A 22237-nucleotide genomic window follows, 5' to 3' on the forward strand; every position below is an offset into this window, starting at 1 on the left:
TAGTCATTATTTGGTCACACATGATGCAGCCCATCAAGGGTCTAATAGCAAGCTCATAAATGGAAGCAGGACTGATAGAGCAGGGAGAGATCCACGGTATATGTATAATTCTTGCATTAATTTTTTTGACCAAAAAAAAAACAAGCTTTGCCATATTTAGCTCAGCCCCCTTTTTTAACCAAGAATGTACACTTTGGGAGATTGAAATCAATTTAGAAAGAATTTGTATTATAATGTTAGAGAAGACACAGTTTATGTAGTGATGAACTTAAATCACTTTTCGTTCCTCACTTCCTAGTAGTTACGACAGCTCATCTACCATAATCAATGAGAGCTGCCATTTAGAGTGTCAGAGTGAGCTGTCATTGTTACTGATGAATTTGTAATTATTAGCAATATTCCCTACTGCGATTTGAATAAATGAATCATTCATAAATCAAAACCTAGATATTAAGGCTTTTTTCCAGAATTTCCAGTTTGTTTTTCCAGTTTGTTTGTACTGCGCTCCAGCTCTTTGTGTATTGATGCGTCTTTGTGCTGTGCATCTTAGTCACAGGCATGAACTTGCAACAAATTCGCTCTTGAAATTTAGTTAAATGAGAAATAGTTGTAGGGAAAAGAACTCGAACAAATCAATAAACGTTCTTTTTTTAATTCAGCAAGAAGCCGTTGAAAGAGTAACAAGAATTAAAGAGCAAATATCACTATTTATAACTCGAAAAAGGATTTGGTTGTCTGTCATTTTTCCAAATTCATTGAGTATGACTGAAAAAATAAAACAAGAACAACCTGTGCTGGATCTGACACATCAGCAATTCAAAAGGACATTCAATTCACTGGTCAAAATAAAATGAAAATCATAGTAGCACATTACAGAATTTCTTTGTCAACACAGAAAATTCAGCAAACCCCTCTTCCACTGTGTCTTGTCTCCCAAAGGACATCAGTTAAATAGCCAGTAAATAAATATGCACCTTCCATATCCGAACGTATATTACAATAATATCTACAAGTTAATAAAACACTCATAGGCCTTTTACAAAGCATTATTACATTCCATATATATGCAACTGCAACCAGCATTGCACTGTTTGTTTGTTTTTTATTGCTCCAACAACTTTCTGCATAACCACAATGCACAATCTGTTTACACAAAGCTACAAGCTACTTAAAAAAAAACTTGATATGAATTTTAATTGTAATCGAAATTTCAGAAAAAATAAATAAAAATAGATAGATTGATAGACAAACAAAAATACAAACAAACAGGTAAATAAAAAACTTTCACATACTGTAAGAGTAAAAAAAAATATAATCAATGATTACATGCAAAATGTACCATGTACCATTTCAGCCATTTTGTCTTACAGCCAAGACAATACTGCAGCATGCTTTGTATATGAAATTATTTCCTTTCCTATAAACATGACAGTAATGGCAGAAATAAAATCACACGCAATGCTATAAATCAAATCCTGCACAGGGGAACAACCTCGTAGTCCAGCGGATTTCAGACACAAATAAAGATATATAAAAATATTTAGATTGATAATAGCGGGTAACCATGCATTACTTGAAGCACTTGTAGGTGTTTGGTCCACATTTTGCCACTAAAATAAAGCATCATTTCCAAGTCAGTAAGTAAGTAAGAAAATAAATAAATAAATAAAAGTGTAGCAATAAATAATAATTCAATAGTTTAATAATTAAAAAATAAATTCAAGTGTATCAATAGCCAGATTGATCGTCCTTTGTTTTTTTAAGGTAAAATGTCCAGACTCAAAAACAGACAAGGAAATAAATAAATACAAAAAAAAGACACAGGGAGAGAGTGGCGCTGTTCACAAGTTTTCACCTCTTCCCTGCCTGAAAAGTTTGTTCAGAATAAATAATTTTTTCCCCACAGAAGTATTTGCACAATATTGATTTGAAACAGAATGAACTTAGTGAAGTGAATACTAAATTGAACAGAATTCAAACTTTAATAAATACTGTCGTGTTTGAAATTTACTGTAATAAATATAAATGAACAACATAAAACATTTTTGGCTTCACAGTAAAGAATGAGAGTAAAAATGTAAATGGCAATTTGATGTTTCTTCCTTTTTTTTGACTGTTCCTCACATTAAATCTTCATCTTGGTAACGGTCCACAAGCACCATTACAAAACAAATATATAAAGTAATAATATTGTGACTATAAAGGCTAAAAATAAATGAACTACAACAAATTCAGTACACTACAATATGCCAGAGTAGATCACAGAAAAAGGTCTGTTAGTGGAATCCACAAACACTCACAGAACAGCGAAATAGAAACACAGTAAACCCATGGGGAACAGCCATGTTTGGGGAAAAATAAAAACATACAGGGCATATAATTTATGCATAAATACATATTTACATTTTCCGAAAAGCGCAGCAGAAAAAACACGGTAGAAAAGAGAGAAGAGAGGAGACACAATCAACGGTCCATGGCTCGGTGGCTGGATATTGACACACTGCTTACATGAGTGAATAAGTGTTTAAAGTCCCTGGATGGTTTTTGGCTTTTCTCTTTAGTCCTGGATCTTCAGCACTACTAAACAGCATCATTGGTTAGAAGGAACCATGTCCTTGATAACGGGTTCTCTGTTTAAATAGGTGGCCCAATAAACCAGATTGAAGGTTCCAAAGAGGACAGGGAACATGATGCGGGACATACGGTCGATCTTACTCACGCTATTGAAGGTTTTCTTGTTCTCGGTTGGCTTGCTCTCGCTTTTGGTCTTGCCTGTTTCTGCGACCCCGCCTTTAGCAATGGTGGGCAAGACAGAGTCCTTTGTGATATTGGGAGCGTAGTTCGCAACAGCCACTGCGTACGCATTGTTTTTCTTGATCACAGAGGCTTTCTCCTTCTTCTGTGACCGGAAAACCAATGGAAAGAAAAAGGGAACGTTTTCAGTCTTAGGATGACAAAGAACACAAAGATAAATGTTGCTTTTCTTCTCAAAAGCTGCAATTTGTAAGTGGTTGCGATGTTTAATGACTCAGATTCGAGCTTAAATATACGCATAAGCTGACAGAAGCGGAATGCCATTTCTGTTTGACATTTACTTACCATTACTTGATTAGGGAAAAGACATGCTCATGAATAAGCAATGAGCCTAAATACTGAAATTTTCAACAAGACTGACAGGAAAGTATTTGAAAGGTCTGATGTAAATTGATTTCAGAGGGGTGAAAAAGCCGCCTGTTAGGATCTCAGTTAGACTTGCTGGATATAAGGAGACATGATTGACAGCATGCCGGGTGAAATTTAATTTTCAGAGCTGAGTCTACTGGACTGCATTACAGGCAGAATTAGAAGTCAATTTAACCTGGAAATTAAACTTAATAGTGGTAAACTACAAATCTACTTAAATGCTTTAAGATAGAATGTGGGATGCGGAGGTTTGCAGCATGGAGAAATTTCTGAGTTGGCTCAGTTATGGATCGTTTCATTAGTTTTAGCTTGATGCATAACATAAGTTGATTTTATACACGATGGAATAAAAACGAAGTCTACAGTTATCGAAATACCTACACACTCCTATTCACAAAGTATAATAGACAATATATCATTCATAATAAAATAATCCATAAATATCGGCTGTCAAATGCCACTTGTTTTCAAATTGCTTAATTTAATTACCATTGATTTTCACAAAAATGATTAGTAACTGACTGCTATGGGCTGCAATGCAGACGTTTTATTAGGGCTTTCTTTGGAAATTACTATAAAATTCACTGAACCACCAATAGTCAACACAAAGGAATAACACAGGCTAATCCATCATTAAAAGACAAACATATTGCTTAGACCATTACTCATCTGGTTTGATACATAAACTTCCATATCCTTGTTTTCATTAGAAGAAATTAAGTGCATAATTTTAAGGTAGCACCACAAGCAATATTAATAAAATTTTTATTATAAATAAAATTAAATAAGATCATTTTATATACTTATATATCTTATATATTAGACATGGGACTTCATAGAGTCACAGTGTCCACTCTTGTAATTGGCATAGCCGCTCACATATACTTTACAATAAGGGACTTCTAATTGGAGAGAGACCTACCTCTGTCCTCTGATTGGAAATGCTGGCATTCATTACTTAAGGGACATTTATAAGGATGAGGAAAGCACATAGTGTCCGAAGAAAATGTTCTTTGTCCACTCCCTCACTTAGGGTTTTTTTTTTTTGTACTTTTCAGAAACAGTTTACGAGTATAATATCGATTTGATCAAATTGTGGTAAAGGCAGCATATGATACACTTCCACTAGACAAGCTTTGGAGACATGAAAGACCCTAGCTAATCCTGAGCTTGGGATGGTGTGTGCTCTAATATTCATGACTCATGTAGTTGCCGTGATCACCTTTAAGTTCACTTTAATTATATGCGTAGGACTTATTTAACCTCTTTTAATCTCCAACACATGAATGTCATAAGTAATCCCTAATGAAAACTGCCAAATGAAGGTAGCAAGTCTTCAAATCAATAAATGAGTTGTACTAGCCAGTCTCACAGCAGCTATGAGGATTATTGCAGGTTGGTGGAATCTGCTTCAATCTCATTCCACTTAACCATGGATTCTCAGTAGAACTATATGGAGCTCTCAACAGCTTGAATTAATTGTGCCAATGAAACTACCTTCAATATTTGGATTAGTGCTGTCCATAAATTAAAGTGATTTAAATAATTAAATTGCCCCTTCACCACCATCAACTTTCAACATCATGCATTTTGAGCACTGTATGTGTATGTATATATATATATATATATATATATATATATATATATATATATATATATATATATATATATATATATATATATATAAAGCAAAGTCACCAATCAGATGAACACATTATCCTTCACAGAAATAGACACGTTTATTACCTTGTCATTGACCACGCTCTTGCCGTCCCATGCCCAGCCACGTTTGGTGAAGTAGTTGACAGTTGCGAATTCAATAAGGGCTGAGAAGACAAATGCGTAGCACACAGCTATGAACCAGTCCATGGCGGTGGCGTAGGCAACTTTAGGGAGTGAGTTACGGGCACTAATACTCAGAGTTGTCATGGTCAGCACAGTTGTCACACCTGAAATACATTAGAGATGGGACAAGAGAGTCTAAATAAAGAATTCAGATTTTGCAGTCTTACCAAAACCTAGCAAGTAATTCATTAATTGTAATGTGTGAAAGAATGGGTGATTCAAATGGTTCCAACACAATGCTATACTCTGCTGAGTCTCTAATGTAAATTAGAGGTTCAGCAAACTGCAATATTCTTAGAGACAAAACAGAAAATATTGTCTGCCCCAAGTCTATTGTTTCCAGTTCTGAAAATGGCTACAGCATCCTGTGATGCCTCACTGAACCTAATTTTCTCTTCTCCCTAATTTCCTTGTCTCTGTTCCACTATTTAGTACAAAAGTGTATTTTTAGCTTGCGCCTACAAAATTACACAAAGGCCCTGTGAAAGCATTTTGGCATACTTTATTTTGCAATAAATAGCAATAATTATTTATTGCAGTTACAATAACTGCATCTTTTTGTAAAATAAAAAAAATCATGTTTCCAATGGCCCCTCTTACATTTATGTCCTTCCAGCATAATATTCAGAAAGCCAATGACTACATGAGAAGATTCCAAACTGAAAGTCATTTTTAATACTTGGTTGTTTCATGCATTTTAATATCAGGATTATATCCAGATGGAGATAGTTCACAAAAATATGAAAGGCAATTTTTTCATATTTTCACAAAGTCACATTTGAAATCTGAAGGTAATGAGCTAGTTTATTATTATTTATATTAATGCATATTCAGTCTTTAGAATTCAGCCTTGACTACAGCGGAATAATGCATGTGGTTAAAATCTTAATATCTTAGGAGCTAAAAATCAAAATGCTATCTACGTAAAGGATGCATGTAATGACCAGGAGTCATAATGTTTCCTAAATTACACCTCTGCCTTAAAAAAATGGCTGCCAAACACATTGTATCTTCTAACTTTGAAGAACACAAACAAATGCCTCCAAATTATAATAGGAATTGTATGAATACTGGTGAGAGAAAATCAGCTGTGTGTCAGAAAGCCTCATCATTATGAAGGCCCAAAATGGATTATGCCATTCTGATCCTGTTAATGCTAAAGTTTTATGAACAGCAGAGAAAAAAATAAAGGCAATAAGGCAGCACAGTAACAGCTGATTTGAGATGAGCAGAGAATGTGACTGACAGAGCAGAAATGTTATAATGTAATTGCATATACAGTACAGTACAATCAAAATCTTATACTGATGGTGAACGAAGCACAGGCAAGAATTAGGGGCTTTTACACTGGCATTGAAGTCCAAAACAAAGCATAAATTGCATGATACATTGGTAGTCATTTTTCTAAAATGCCAAACCTGTGACTACCTGTGGGAGACGGTTTGAGTTGGGTTGCACTGGAACTGTGCCAAGACTCCTGTGAATGTAACTAGTGCTCATACAAAAAAGTAAAATAGCATTTAACTAGAAAAGTGGCATTTGCTTAGACAGTAAAGTAACCTGCGCATGTGTTTTAGCTGATGGCATCATTTGTTTCCCCGCATGAAGTCTTTGCTCTCAGATGTTTCCTCAAATGACAACTTTGCAAACAGTAGAAAAGGGCTTTCTCCTTTACATTCAATGACCTGCACCGTGTATCAAAAAAGACGCAAATTCATTTATTCTGCTGCACATAACAGAACAAAAAAAATTAGCAATGATTATGGTAAGTGCTTTGTGTTCAGGTACAATTGCGATGAAGTAAAAGGAACTCAAACGTATCAGGGTTTGTTAAAATCAAGAAAGTCTAAATCTAGAATAATGCTTTGGGAGGCGCAGGGAATGCTCACACTTCGGACCGTAGCAAACAGTGGCCAAAATGACAACCACCTTAATGGCTTCATTCAAAAGATCAAGGAAAAATAGCATTAAGATAGTCATCTCTAATATATATCTATATCAACAGTCAGTGATTAACAACAAGACTTTTTTTCTCTGTCTCTCTATTGACACATTAAAAATATAAAGAAGGCTGAAATGTTCAGCATATGATCCTATCAGGCTTGTTAGACATTACATGGCTCAACACTTATTTTACAAGTGCTAATTACCCTCTCCTGAATATTGTTGCCATATGGAAACATCTAATGTATCTGTTTTTAAAGCGCATTCACCTATAATTTAGGTGCACCAATTATGTAACTTGAAGACACATGACATATAAATCTCCTACAGTAGAAATCCTGGAGTTATGCGGCTCATGAAATGTGTATCCCTGCTCCGTGGAATCAGAAAAATATTGAAAGTTCAAGAATTTTTTTGTGGTGATGCTACTTGTCAGTGAAAAACACCATGATGTATCAGCCATTTTGCTGAATGAATTCTTAAGTTATACGTTTCTTTTCCTGCTTTTATTTTAGCTTTTAAAAAAAGCTAAACAGCTTTTTACAGTAAAAATATTAAAAGGTTCTTCTCTAAAAGACTGTGGATCACTTTTATAATTATTTATAAACAATAAGTAGGATAAATTAGAAACAAATCAGTAATAGTAACTCATTCATATTGTATCTAAAAAATGTAATGTAAATTTCTACTTTACACACCCTTCTGGCATCATTTTCCAGAAACTTGCTTTTGTGAGCAAGTCACACATGTGCCGCTTGCTTCGGTTTGGTTAGTCCAACAAATTTGTCAGCCTACAAGAAGCAGACAGGGTGTACACCAACAACGGAATAGAAAAATGATCAATGGGCATCAAAAGCAGACAAGAACATTAGATTTGCTTCAGTTTCTGACCTCCGTACTACACAAACCACAGCTAAATGGATCGTTGGCATTAAGGTAAAATCTCCTTTACTGAAAAACAACAATTACAACATTACAGAATGCCATGTTTATGGCTTTGTTTTTCCTACAGTGTTTTGTGTCTTAGACTCAGTTACATAATGAAAAATTGCTAAATTATTCATCACACTACAATAGTGGGGAAAAAAAAAAATCACATAAAGCTTTTTACAACAAACAGTTATTCAGTGTGATTATTAGTCACTTAGGTACTACAGTATGTGTACATTAATCCTCTTACTGTTGTGTTCTCTCAGTATAATCAGCTAAAAGCATGCACTTCAGCATTCTGTAAAGAAGCCACACAAATAGAGGAGAACGAGCACCATGCAACATATTAGTCACATCTTAGTCATAGTGAACCTTTGGTCTCAATTTAATCATCCAGCTGAAGGAACATGGTGTTTGTCTCCTGGAGTTCATATTGTCATACTGACTCACTCATCTAGGAGGCCAATAACATACAAACACACACACACACACACACACACACACACACACACACACATATATATATATATATATATATATATATATATATATATATATATATATATATATATATACATATATATATATATATATATATATATATATATATATATATATATATATATATATATATACACACACACACGCACATGCAACAATCTATATTATTAATAAACCAGCAATACAAACATCGAAAATTCTGCAATAATAAACAAGGCAGTAAAAGAACACTGATAGATAAACTAAAGCAGTGTGTATAAAAGGGAGGTTGCATATTGTGATTATGAGAAAAGGATCGGTCAATTATCAGTTTGTACATTCATATATGTATGCCAGTTTGATTCTACCATGAGTGCTGACAATGTAAATATCCAAGCATATTATAAAAAAAGAACATTTTTAAGTAACAGGTTTGTGGATGCAGATAGTTCTAGGGCCCAAGGTGAGGTTCTGACTTTTCTGAAGCTGATTAGAACAAGCCTCAGGGAGTCTCCATAGTAACAAATTTTGTCTAATTAACCCTACACATTTCATAATCTTGTAAAAACTATACTATAAATATATATATATATATATATATATATATATATATATATATATATATATATATATATATATATATATATATATACCTAATTAATACAGTTCCCAAGAAGAGATAAGTGACTAATGGTTAGTTATCATAACTAAATAATAAAAAATTATAATAATAAACGTAGCTAAAGATTAAGCATTTACTCTAAGGGGGAAATTTTTTTAATGAACACTAATGAAATACTACATCATATTGTGTTACTATAAATATACCAATGATGTTATATTTATATATTTATCAAATGATATTCTATAGTTTTGTGGAATTTATTAATTTCATCATAACCGTTTATATCAAACTGTCAGACAAAGATGCGGGACTTAATGCTGCATAACTCATTGTTATGTCTTGAGGTCTGAATATTGATGTGACAGCATTAAATCCTCACTGCTTAACTCATTTTTGAATATGGCCCAATCACTTCATGCTGCTCAAAATGAGGAGCAGGAAGGAAGACAAGCACTTAGACCCTGCATCCAGTTGGACAATCAAAGATTTCAGCTTAGCCACATCTGACCCTAGGGTATCTGTTCACTTAGAATGAGACTCAGATTGATTTCTCAAGCTTCTTACTTTGCTTATCAGTTATCATTGGGCATGGGCATGTGTGGCTAATGGTCAATAATGAGGTATTGGACACATAAGTGGTTCTCCCTCTTTTGGCTTCCAAAGGACTCAGATATTGACTGCGCCAGCAAAAGTCTTTCAGCATGGTTTATTAATCACTCAGAGCCACAGACCAGATGTTAACCAAAAAAACCCCTTTGTGATATGGTGAAAAACAGTATGTAGCCACAGGTCTGTTAGTCTTTTGGAAGCTGGGAAAGAAACCATAAATCACACATATCCTCATTGGCATTAGTTATTTATGTTAACGTTTTCCAGAAATTCTGTCCAAAAACAGTGTATTACAAAAGTATTTATGACAAATGTTATATCAATTATCACTTCATGGCTTTGTTTGCCATGAGTTTGCATGTGCACCAGAAGGTATCATGGTAAGATTACCAACAATAGCAGTTATCTTTTGTTCCCAGAACCCAGAACATAGTGTTCTGTCACAAGCTTGCTTATTAAAGTACAATTTTCATTATGACTTCTTACTGTCATTATTTTTCTGTTGCCTGGTTTCCGAAGGTAATTCTCTAGTTCCAAATAGGTTTTGACCAACATCTGGGTTCCTGTTATATAAGAATGGATAACCTTTCATTGCATTTGTCTACTATTTTTGACTATAGATTTTAGGATAATCTCAGTACTGAACACAGCCTCTCTCTCTCTTTCTTTTTCAAGCGTACTTGGTGCGGACAAGTCAATTTTATTGTCTTCGTTGCATACATAGGAATATGATATATTCCTATGTATGCAACGAAGACAATAAAATTGACTTGTCCGCACCAAGTACGCTAAAACAGCTGGGTTACAGTTTAAGTGGGAATTTGAATTTTTTTTTTTTTTAATTCCAAATATTCCAGAAATGATTCACTCTTGTTGAGCCAAGCCAGTTATCTATGCTTCCCACTAAAGTGTCACGGCAGATGAATTATCATGGATTTTTGTTATAAGCAGGAATCACAGGGCAAAAGCACAAAATAACCCGCAGATATAAAAACCCATCATAAATCATAAACATGCGGTGACAGGTTTATCTATGGCACATAGCATTTCTTGACAGGTGATTTACTGATGTGGATTAAGGACGCCCTCAGCACATTTCCATGCTTCCAATTTATTGACTGGAGGGGGTGTGTGGTGTAACCAGGAGAGTAGGCCAAAACGTCACACACTTGCTTTTCAGGCATATTTTGGAAGAGTTTGGCACTGAATTAGTACAGTTTGATGTGACACTAGTATCTAGCAGTAGAACTGCATATCATTTTATTTTAAGTTCTTTAGATAATTCTCTTTTTTATATAAAATTAATACTAAATAATAATAATAATAATAATAATAATAATAATAATAATAATAATATTGATGATAATACTGAAAATAACAACGATAATTGAAAAGAAGAAGAAGACATCAGACACACTGTCACTGGTTGCACGAAGCTTGAACAATCTGAATATACTTAGAGACAACTACCTGGTCAGATACATCCAATGGACTATGTGCAAGCACCTGAGTGAAGTGCCTGACAAACACTATAAACACTTACTCTGACAAAGTCATCGTCAACATGACAACATTCATGTGGGATGTGCCTATTCTCGCTGATCACATCATACTAGCTAACCGTTCTGACGCAGTGCTCCACAATAAGTGAGAGGACATGCCTCCTGACAGACATTTCCATTCCAGACAATGTAACTGTTAGCCTCAGAGAGAGTGAAAAACTCAGCAAATACAAAGATCTGGAAATTGAGATCAGCAGGATGTGGAACGCAAAACAAGAGTGGTGCTGATCAAAGTAGGTGGACAAGGAAAACTCGACAAGGGATTTAACGACCACATTCAGATCCTTCCAGATCACCTGTCAGCCTTAGAAATGTGAAAGACTGCACTCATGGGTACCACACACACACACACACACACACACACACACACACACACACACACACACACACACACACACACACACACATATACTTAGGAAGGTGCTTGGATAAATTACTGTGTTTTTTTTGTTGAGAACTGAATGCAGCAGAAAACTATGAAAGCAACAAGGCGAAAGGGAAATAATACTGTTCAACATTTCTCATAAACAGTGTCACATCAAATGTCCATAATGAAGAGCACATTACATTTTATGCTCAAATTTACCATATGTCTTATAAGTAATATTATTCCAAATAAAATTAAACCACTGTATCCAACTGAATTCTCTCCATTTATTTCTCTCTTTCTCTCTTACTCTCCACCTTCGATTGTTTAATTTTGCTTTCTAGTTGAAAAAATAAAAAACACAAAATATACAGTATTTATCAGCAATAAAATAGTTTGTGTTGTAATGAATCTCATTACACTGTATTATACTGCACAACACATTGTATTGAAACAAACTCATTTGCATCCCATTGAATGGTTGAAATGTATTTTCATGCTCTGGATTGTTGCTCGTGATTAAAATACATTTAACATTGCTTTAATAGGGACAGACAGAATAGTGAGAGTTAGGGGCAAACTTGGGAGAATCACCTTTTGCTTCAGTGCAAAAATTTCTGGGATGTAATATCAAAAGTATCTCCTATCATGCCTTAGACTTTACCTCCGCATCAAATGTGTTTCTAATAAGAATGCATTCTCTATCCATGTCATATCCAATAGTCCAACTGTAAGGTGTAAATAGAATAAACAGGGAAATTACTCATTACAGTACTCACCAAACACCGTTCTGGCAGGCACGGACTCACGATTGAGCCAAAAGGAGACCTGTGATAAGATGACCGTCATGATGCAAGGGAGGTATGTCTGAATCACAAAATAACCAATCTTCCTCTTCAGATGGAAGTGAGCTGTCATTACTGTGTACTCCCCTGCAAAACAACAGAACAGCAGAGTGTGATAAAGGACTAAACATATTGTACAGTTTAAGCCTAATTAAACACCGTGCCAGAACCCGAAGGGAATAAATGTTCAGACGTAATTTAAGTTCTGATCAAAAACAGTTTAATTGTCCCAGTCAAACGCTTTGTCACCTTGGTAAATTTCTGAATCATCAAATAATGCTCTGTTTCAAAGAGAAAGAGCAGTGAATGTATATTATTATAGTCTATGATTGCAATTAGTATTCAGAGCTACAGAAACATGTCAGGCCACCAGCCTGGATCTCTTATGGAAAGCTGTCAACAAAACAGACTGAGCGAGAGAGGGAAAGGGAGGGAGGGAGTAAGTCAAAGATGTGTGTTGCCCATGGCAACCAAATGGAGAAAGCTATCTGGATTCTGGACGAGGTGGAGGATGCCTTGATTCTGTCATCCAGCTAAGAGGAAACTCCTTCTGAGAGCTTGCAGTGGGATTTTACCTTCCACTATTTCTCCAAGATACACTTTCTCCTTTTATCAGCATGCACCCTCCACACTTCTCTATTTATTCATCCATTATGTGGATTATCACATCCAGATGTGCATGCTTCGGGTTCTCCTCAGGGGAATAGGCGAAAGGGAATCCTGTAGTCTTGGTGCACTGTGTTGCTTTCTAGCACACAAACTCAATTTGCAATGCCTCTCCCAATGCGTATATGTGTGGGTTTTTTTTATTTTCAACACTGAAAAAACATTTACTTCTGGTTACTGAGGTTAAGGTGATAGTTATATTTTTGAATGGGTGCAGAATATTTTCTAGTTCAGCCAATGCAGCCAATGTGCATAGTATGTTGATAAGGGTTTTAATAATATTGAGTATCATATTATATAATTTAATACAAGGCTTTCCTGTCTGAGAAGTCAAGCCTATTTTGATCAGATTTGGAGGCATTAGGAGGAACTGGAAGGTTGGAGCTCCCTCATGTTATGTCCCAGAGCTCTCTCATGTCTATGTTATCTTCTGGTTTCCCCTTTTAGTTATGGTGCAATAGTCTTACCAGAGTCCCTACTTGCACTCTAATAACACTCCACAGTGTCTTTAACTTTTATGTACCAATAACGATACCTTATTATCTATGTTTCTTTCTCTCTCTGTTGTCCACTTTCCTCTCTCTATCTCTGTCTCTGTCTCTCTCTTTCTCATTAAACATGTTCCTGATATACCAGTTATCTTTTCCCTTTCACACTTTTGGATCTGCCTGATTCATTCTGACCCCCTACCTCTTTTAGAAGTCCTCTTCAACTAAAGACCAATCCATGCAGCTGAGGATTTGTACACATGAACAGTCAAAAAATTCATGTGGTAACTGTGGAGGATTAAACTCAAAAGCCTTGAGGCTGAAAAACTGTCTCTACTGATTTGCTCACTAGGGATAAGCTTGTAGGGACTAAATTAATAAATAAATTATAAAGACTATTCTATAAATCACAAGTACTATCAGTATATCCTAGGGACTACATAAATCCTAGTCTAAAGATTCCTGTAGAACTGCTTTTGAACAATAGCCATTGTAAAAAAGTGCTAGACAAGCAAAACTAAATTCAACCTCTATATCTCAGCATACTTTTCATTAGGTAATACAATTCTAACCAGAGATCAGATCTCTCTCTCTCTCTCTCTCTCTCTCTCTCTCTCTCTCTCTCTGTTTTTCCTGTATTTATTTGTGATATTATTTAGATAGTTCATATATTTATAAAGTGGAGAATTTAGACTAAAGTAAAACAAACAGACAAACAAACAAAATGTTTGCGCTATAGGTCACTCAAATTAAACTAATTTCGAAGCAATAAATCACATATTTACAATGCTGGAATTCTTTGGGTACATAAAACTCCACTTAGGTTGAAACAGTTACCGATAAAGGCAAAGTAATATACTCTATAAAAAAGGAAGCAGGGTTGCTAATGTCACTGAAAGAACAGGAAATTGGGAATGTACAAATCAGTGTGAGATGCAAAACGAACACAAATAAACAAAACATCTGGCCATATGTGTTGCAAAGGTCTGTGTCTACAGGGAGTGCAGAATTATTAGGCAAATGAGTATTTTGACCACATCATCCTCGTTATGCATGTTGTCTTACTCCAAGCTGTATAGGCTGGAAAGCCTACTACCAATTAAGCATATTAGGTGATGTGCATCTCTGTAATGAGAAGGGGTGTGGTCCAATGACATCAACACCCTATATCAGGTGTGCATAATTATTAGGCAACTTCCTTTCCTTTGGCAAAATGGGTCAAAAGAAGGACTTGACAGGCTCAGAAAAGTCAAAAATAGTGAGATATATTGCAGAGGGATGCAGCAGTCTTAAAATAGCCAAGCTTCTGAAGCGTGATCATCGAACAATCAAGCGTTTCATTCAAAATAGTCGACAGGGTCGCAAGAAGCGTGTGGAAAACCAAGGCGCAAAATAACTGCCCGTGAACTGAGAAAAGTCAAGCGTGCAGCTGCCAAGATGCCACTTGCCACCAGTTTGGCCATATTTCAGAGCTGCAACATCACTGGGTGCCCAAAAGCACAAGGTGTGCAATACTCAGAGACATGGCCAAGGTAAGAAAGGCAGAAAGTCGACCACCACTGAACAAGACACACAAGCTGAAACGTCAAGACTGGGCCAAGAAATATCTCAAGACTGATTTTTCTAAGGTTTTATGGACTGATGAAATGAGTGAGTCTTGATGGGCCAGATGGATGGGCCCGTGGCTGGATTGGTAAAGGGCAGAGAGCTCCAGTCCGACTCAGGCGCCAGCAAGGTGGAGGTGGAGTACTGGTTTGGGCTGGTATCATCAAAGATGAGCTTGTGGGGCCTTTTCGGGTTGAGGATGGAGTCAAGCTGAACTCCCAGTCCTACTGCCAGTTTCTGGAAGACACCTTCTTCAAGCAGTGGTACAGGAAGAAGTCTGCATCCTTCAAGAAAAACATGATTTTCATGCAGGACAATGCTCCATCACACACGTCCAAGTACTCCACAGCGTGGCTGGCAAGAAAGGGTATAAAAGAAGAAAATCTAATGATATGGCCTCCTTGTTCACCTGATCTGAACCCCATTGAGAACCTGTGGTCCATCATCAAATGTGCGATTTACAAGGAGGAAAACAGTACACCTCTCTGAACAGTGTCTGGGAGGCTGTGGTTGCTGCTGCAATGTTGATGGTGAACAGATCAAAACACTGACAGAATCCATGGATGGCAGGCTTTTGAGTGTCCTTGCAAAGAAAGGTGGCTATATTGGTCACTGATTTGTTTTTGTTTGGTTTTGAATGTCAGACATGTATATTTGTGAATGTTGAGATGTTATATTGGTTTCACTGGTAAAAATAAATAATTGAAATGGGTATGAATTTGTTTTTTGTTAAGTTGCCTAATAATTATGCACAGTAATAGTCACCTGCACACACAGATATCCCCCTAAAATAGCTAAAACTAAAAACTACTTCCAAAAATATTCAGCTTTGATATTAATGAGTTTTTTGTGTTCATTGAGAACATGGTTGTTGTTCAAATTAAATCCTCAAATAAAATTAATCCTCAAAAATACAACTTGCCTAATAATTCTGCACTCCCTGTATGTATGTTCATTTATTGTAAAGCATCATTCCCCTTGCCATCATGTGGTTATACTGAATACCTGCAGTCTAATGTATTGTATCGATGTACCACCATATTTTATCTGTGTGAATGAAGTCAGCATAAAATCCTTGTGTCTTGAAGATGGCAATCATGATTTGGGGATGACATCATTATGCATGTGTGTCCAGATAATAACAGTGTGTGCAAGTGATGGGAAACTGTGCTTTTTAAATGGGTCAGGTTAAGAAGAATTGCCATGTTTCGCTCCACTAAGGGACTGTGACAGCGTATTGGGACGGCACAATGAGTCTGAAACACAGGATTTAATATGCTAAACGATTTGCATGCTGCAAAGACAGAAGCATTTAGACACCTGTGTATGAAGATTTTCCTCCTGCTTCCCTATTTTTACCATTTCTCTCCATCATTCACGCTCTGCATGTTTTCCAATTCAAACCTTGGACATTATTTGCCTGCATTTACTAATCATGCTTTGTTGTACACTTTGACAGTCCTGTTACACCAGTAAACAACAACAAATCCCACGTACAATGGATTTGATTTAATTCACATTTCAAACAGTCGAGTTTGATTTTCATCTGTGTCTTCTTTTTACTTACGTTCCTTCTTTATTATTCACTTGTGAATTTGATTAGAATTTATTTTTTGGTCCTTGGGTTGACAACTGCTCCCTGTCTCTTAAATCATTCCAATTTTTGCACATTTCTTTTGATCGCCTTTTTTGACGTTAATTTTGTCTACATTCCATGTGCACACAACTTTAAATAATAGAATAGCCTTTATTTGTCACATATACATTATAGTGTAGCGAAATTCTTTTTTTTCTTCATATCCCAGCTTGTTCGGAAGCTGGGTTAGAGCACAGGGCCTGTCATGACACAACTGTTGAGCCACAAAAACAAACATCTAACCTCTTAATTGCTAGTAATGAGCACATTCATCACTCTCCCCTTTCCCCCCTAACAAGATGAAATCACTATGGTAATCGGTGATTGAAATGCAGATGTATCATTGCTTAAAGAGGCGGTGCTGTAACAAAATTTTCTGGTAAAATCTTAATAAATTTGGGGAATTTTTGATACAATCATGAGTTTCGAGGTTGTAACAAAATAATTAACACTTCGAACCTGCAAATTCAAAAAAGATCTTATGAGAATCAAAGGCAAAGAGGGATGGGACAAGGCAGATGCAGAAGATACACATGTGACTTACAGCAGGCATGCATTTTTTATGGTTCCTGTAATCATCATTCCAGGCCAGAGCAATTATCTAAGTGGAGGCTGTTCTGAATTTTGCACACTCTAGTACACAGTGCCAAACCTTCATAGTTCAGTTTACTCAAATTGTTCTGGCAGAATGGCTGTGCTGATTGAATTGTCTCTTTTTATTTGTATTTTGTGATAGATAAAGAATTTTTCTTTGAGTGGAATATTCAGGAGTAATGGGCTCATAGCGAGAGTTAACAGCAAAATTGTACTACTCAGCCAGTTGGCGCACTGCAACAACAGTAATACTGTACCTTGGCACATAAATCATTATTTAAAGTAGCATCACTAGATGCTGAGGAAGCATTTGTTAGGGTATAGTGGTGCTTTCTCTTCACCTCTCTTTCTGTCTATATATATATATATATATATATATATATATATATATATATATATATATATATATATATATATATATATATATATAATTTGCCCAGCATCTCTGTGGTTGCTAACAGATACATATCAAAACAATGTAAGCTACAAAGAGGTGCTCAACAAGGCTGCCCATTATCTCCATTACTGTTTGCCCTTTTCATCGAATCACTAGCCGTAACCATCAGCCAATGTAACAGTATCTTGGGCTTTTAGAAGAAGTCATACCATCACCCTATTATGTATTACAACTCCCTCATTTTCCCTTCCATCAGACCATAATCTGATTAGCAATTACAGCAAGGTTTCTGGACAAATTCCAAAATTTTGCCTTTAACTCAATGCAATTGGGCTGCCAAGGTCAGGGACTTGCCTTTTAATAGTGCAATACTATACATCAAATACAATGCAATCTGTATTTCAGCACTTATAATCACTTTCTGTTACATTTCATCTGTAAAGATGAAACAAATGACCCTTATTCTTATTTCGCCAAAAATCCACAGTCAAAATAAATATCTTCCTCATTTTCAATAATCTTATCACTTTGACTCCTGTTTGGTTGGTTCTCCTAATTTGTCAAAGCCTTCACCAGCTTAAATTGGACTAGTAACCTAGTACCAAGCCCTTAACTCTCTGAAAACAAGTTTAAAATTTCAGAACCTTTTTTATGCTTACAATTATTTCCGTTTCAACCAATTGCATTATATTTGGGACTAGAAAAAACAGCACAAACCAGCCATAGTTAGAAATTAAGGACAGTTTAATTAAACAGCAGGCCATCAGAGGCATTCTGTTCATAGACCAAACAGTCATCAGAAAGAAAAAAAATCTACATAATTGTCAAAAACATAACACTATTAGCACTGCATGGTGGAAAACAAACTCCCTAATCACAGTGTCTCTCCATCTGAAAATATCACACTATAAATAATACCATGTTCGTATTTAACACTAAAGCTTTTACTTTTTCAGTATCGAGAGAAAAAGGAAGAAACTGTCTTTCAGTAACAGCTTTTGTATGATCTTCAGTAACATACAGAATACTGTACTAAAAAAATAATTAAAAAAATAAAGATTCAGTTTTTAATCTACAGACAATATAATTGTATTCACTTCAAATTGCTGAAATAAATGGCAACCATATCTGACATCAGTTGGCAATACTGTACATGTAACAACATCATCTCAATGTTCTCAAAATAAATACAATATAAATGAACACAACTCACATTGCTCATTAACTTCAATGCCTAGGATTTAGTCACACTAATACATGGCCACATTTTCCTGCATTCACAGACTATTATTTTCATTCTGTCTGGTTCTGTTATTATAAACTGAGATTCAAGATCCTCATCTCGATCCTCAGATTCCCTTTATGCCCCACTTTATCCCCACTTCAGCAATACTTATTAATCTTTTATATTATTAGCACTAACTATTGCACAAAGGTTGTATTTCTTAAAGTAAATTGGGAGGTAGGCTCAAATTCAAATTCAAGTTTTAAGCCTTTAACCAATCCTCCACTTTTTTTTCTTCTTCTTCTTTGAGCTGCTCCCATTAGTGATTACCACAGTGGATCATCCGTCTCCATACTCCCCTGTCCTCTACATCTGCCTCTAAAACCAACTAACTACCTGCATGTCTTCCCTCACCACATCTATGAACCTCCACCCTAGCCTTCCTCTTTTCCTCCTACCTGGCGGCTCCATCCTCAGCATCCTTCTACCGATATATCTAATGTCCCTTTGCTGCACAAGTTCAAACCATCTCAATCTCACCTCTCTTGCTTTGTCCCCAAAACGTCGGTCAATCTAATAAACTTATTTCTAATTCTGTCCATCCTCGTCACTCCCAATGAAAATCTCAGCATCTTCAGCTCTGCTACCTCCAGCTCCACCTCCTTTTAGTCAATGCTACTGTCTCTAAACCATACAACATCGCAAGTCTCACCACAGTCCTAAACTTTCCCTTTCACTCTTGCAGATACCCTACTATCACAAATCACTCCTGCCTGAACTCTTTTCTACACTTCTCTAACACACTCTCTATTACTTTGGACTGTTTACCCCAGGTACCTGAACTCCTCCACCTTTTCCACCTCTTTTCCCTGCAACTGCACCACTCCACTGCCCTCCCTCTCATTCACACAAATGTACTCTGTCTTACTCCTACTGCCCTTCATTACCCTTCTCTCCAACGTTTACCTCCACCACTCTCTAGGCTTTTCTCAACCTGCTCCCTACGATTACCACAAATCACAATATCATCCGCAAACATCATAGTCCATGGAGACTCCTGTCTGACCTTGTCGGTCAACCTGTCCATCACCACTGCAAACAGGAAAGGGCTCAGAGCCAATCATTTATGCAGTCCCACCTCCACCTTGAACCAGTCTCTCGTTTCTACTGCACACTTCACATACATGTCCTGCACCACCCTCACATACTTCTCTGCCACACCTGACTTCCTCATACAATACCACAACTCCTCTCTCGGCACCCTGTCTTACACTTTCCCTTTATCCACAAACACACGATGCAACTGCTTCTGACCTTCTCTATACTTTTTTATCAAAATTGTCATTAAATTGTCATTTAGTCATAAATCTAACACTACCCCTGGCTTGTCTTAAGAACACCACCCACATAGTGAAACATAGTGGTGATAGAAAGAAGCTGCTCTAAGTGGGTAATGTTCTTTAATTCTTTTCACTAGAAATGCATCTTAAGATTTATAAGAATCCAATGTTTATTTTCTTTTTTATAAGCAATATTAATTTGTAATAAGACCAAAACATTATACAGGTCTATCTCGCAAACTTTTACTTTATGTTGTTCAATTAAATTTTACATCACTACCAGACACTGACTAAATTAATCAGGTATGCTAGAGTAAAAATTTTGAAATACATGGGTGTACTGAATGGCAAATACAAAAATGTGGGTGTCTCAGGAGGAGTTTAATAATGACAAAATAAAAATGCACCGAAAGAGTCAAAAACTTGATTGCATTTTAAAGGTCATCGTCTGAACAGAGAATCAGAAATCCAGTCAAATAATTGCTCAGCATCTGGCAAAGCAGTCTGGCACTAAAGTTTCATCTATGAGAAGTGATCTCCAATGGTGGTCTAGGGCTCAATGTTGCTGAGAATAGGATTTTTTAGAAAAGCAAAGCAGAAAAGATCTTCTCATTAGCCAAGGACCATAAAGCATAGAGTGGCAGCCAGAGATAACAAGTCCCATGGACTGATAGATTTCTTTTAATTAAATTGAAGAAAAAAAACAAACATAAAACACAATGACTTTTTGCAGGTTTCTGTAAATGTGTGACTTTCAGTATTGTCACAACTACACAAAAACACTGAACAGGAGTGTGAGTGAAAATGTGATGTAACCCAAAGTACAAATTCAACCATCTACCTCAGTAAAACTGATATTTGGGATCACTTAGGCAGGAAAAGCAGTCAGGTCTGTCAGGGCATCATGCTTTTTAAGGAAGAACATTTACATATGTTTAAAAATGTTTTTGGATCATAAAAATAGCTATGATATTTGGTGTAATTTCAAACAAATATAAACATATTTCTAGACATAATTCTAAACATTTCCCCCCAACACGACTGTGTGCTAACCCTGTCGTAATAAATGATTAATCTAACACTATGCAATCAGGAGATTATCCATCCTACCCACAGAGAAAGCCTTAGGCCAGCATTGTGTTTGTGAGTGTTTCTGTTTTTGATTAGTCTTACGTGCATGTGCTGTAATAATATGTGCATATCCTTGCTGTTCACAGCACGTCTTTTTTCCTTAGTTGGCTAAATGAATAGGCTTTCAAGAATGTGCCCCTTGAGGAGCAGTGCTGCTGGGAATTCTGTCCATGAAGACACAAAGTGGCTTTGCTCCTATACAACCAAACAGCTTGACTAACAGAATTCAAGCAGTGTAGTTCTGGACAATCAGATGATTATAAAGGGGGCAGAATGTAGGAGCAGGATAACCTTTATATGACCTTATCTAGCCTGGAGGGGACCATGTGATCTGTAATTGAATGCGTGTTCGGGAGAGCCGGGAGGCTCCACGGTGACTACGAAGTAAGGTTCATTCAGCGGCAGGATCGACACGTAAGATACACACGTAAGACACGAGCATACACAGCGCTCGTGTTTTGAAATCACTTAAAGCATTTGTTCATGGTGTTGTGTGGTGTATTTAAATTATAGGGTCATTGATTCATGATCCTTTCACATTTACCCTGCAATGCAAATGAATAAACCACATAATCTTAGGAAAACAGTGTGATTGTTAGGGTAAATCTTTCGTGGTTAAGATATACAATACTGCTATATTAGATGCACTCACAAAGGGAGTGCATTGCTGCTTTTACTTTCAGTTGCAAGCCTGTTTCTTATACCTTTCACAATTCACAGACTCTTGGGTAAGGCAGAGAGCTATAGACAGGTGTAGGTGTTTTC

The 22237-nt window shown here is 36.2% G+C and overlaps 1 protein-coding gene across 2 annotated transcripts in view; it reads right to left on the bottom strand.

Annotated features, from left to right (window-relative positions):
• Positions 1-636: 636 nt before the first annotated feature.
• The window catches only part of LOC124386460 (gamma-aminobutyric acid receptor subunit alpha-2), a 47941-nt gene continuing 26340 nt past the window's right edge, over positions 637-22237 (bottom strand). For both annotated transcript variants that reach the window (XM_046850312.1, XM_046850313.1), the window contains 3 exons: positions 12325-12477; positions 4930-5132; positions 637-2899 (listed from right to left, as the gene is read on the bottom strand). In XM_046850312.1, the coding sequence (XP_046706268.1) occupies positions 2591-2899; positions 4930-5132; positions 12325-12477 (665 nt within the window). In that variant the 3' untranslated portion in view covers positions 637-2590. The remainder of the gene's footprint in view (positions 2900-4929; positions 5133-12324; positions 12478-22237) is intronic.

The sequence above is a fragment of the Silurus meridionalis genome, chromosome 5 (assembly GCF_014805685.1).
Source record: "Silurus meridionalis isolate SWU-2019-XX chromosome 5, ASM1480568v1, whole genome shotgun sequence".
NCBI classification, from domain to species: Eukaryota; Metazoa; Chordata; class Actinopteri; order Siluriformes; family Siluridae; genus Silurus; species Silurus meridionalis.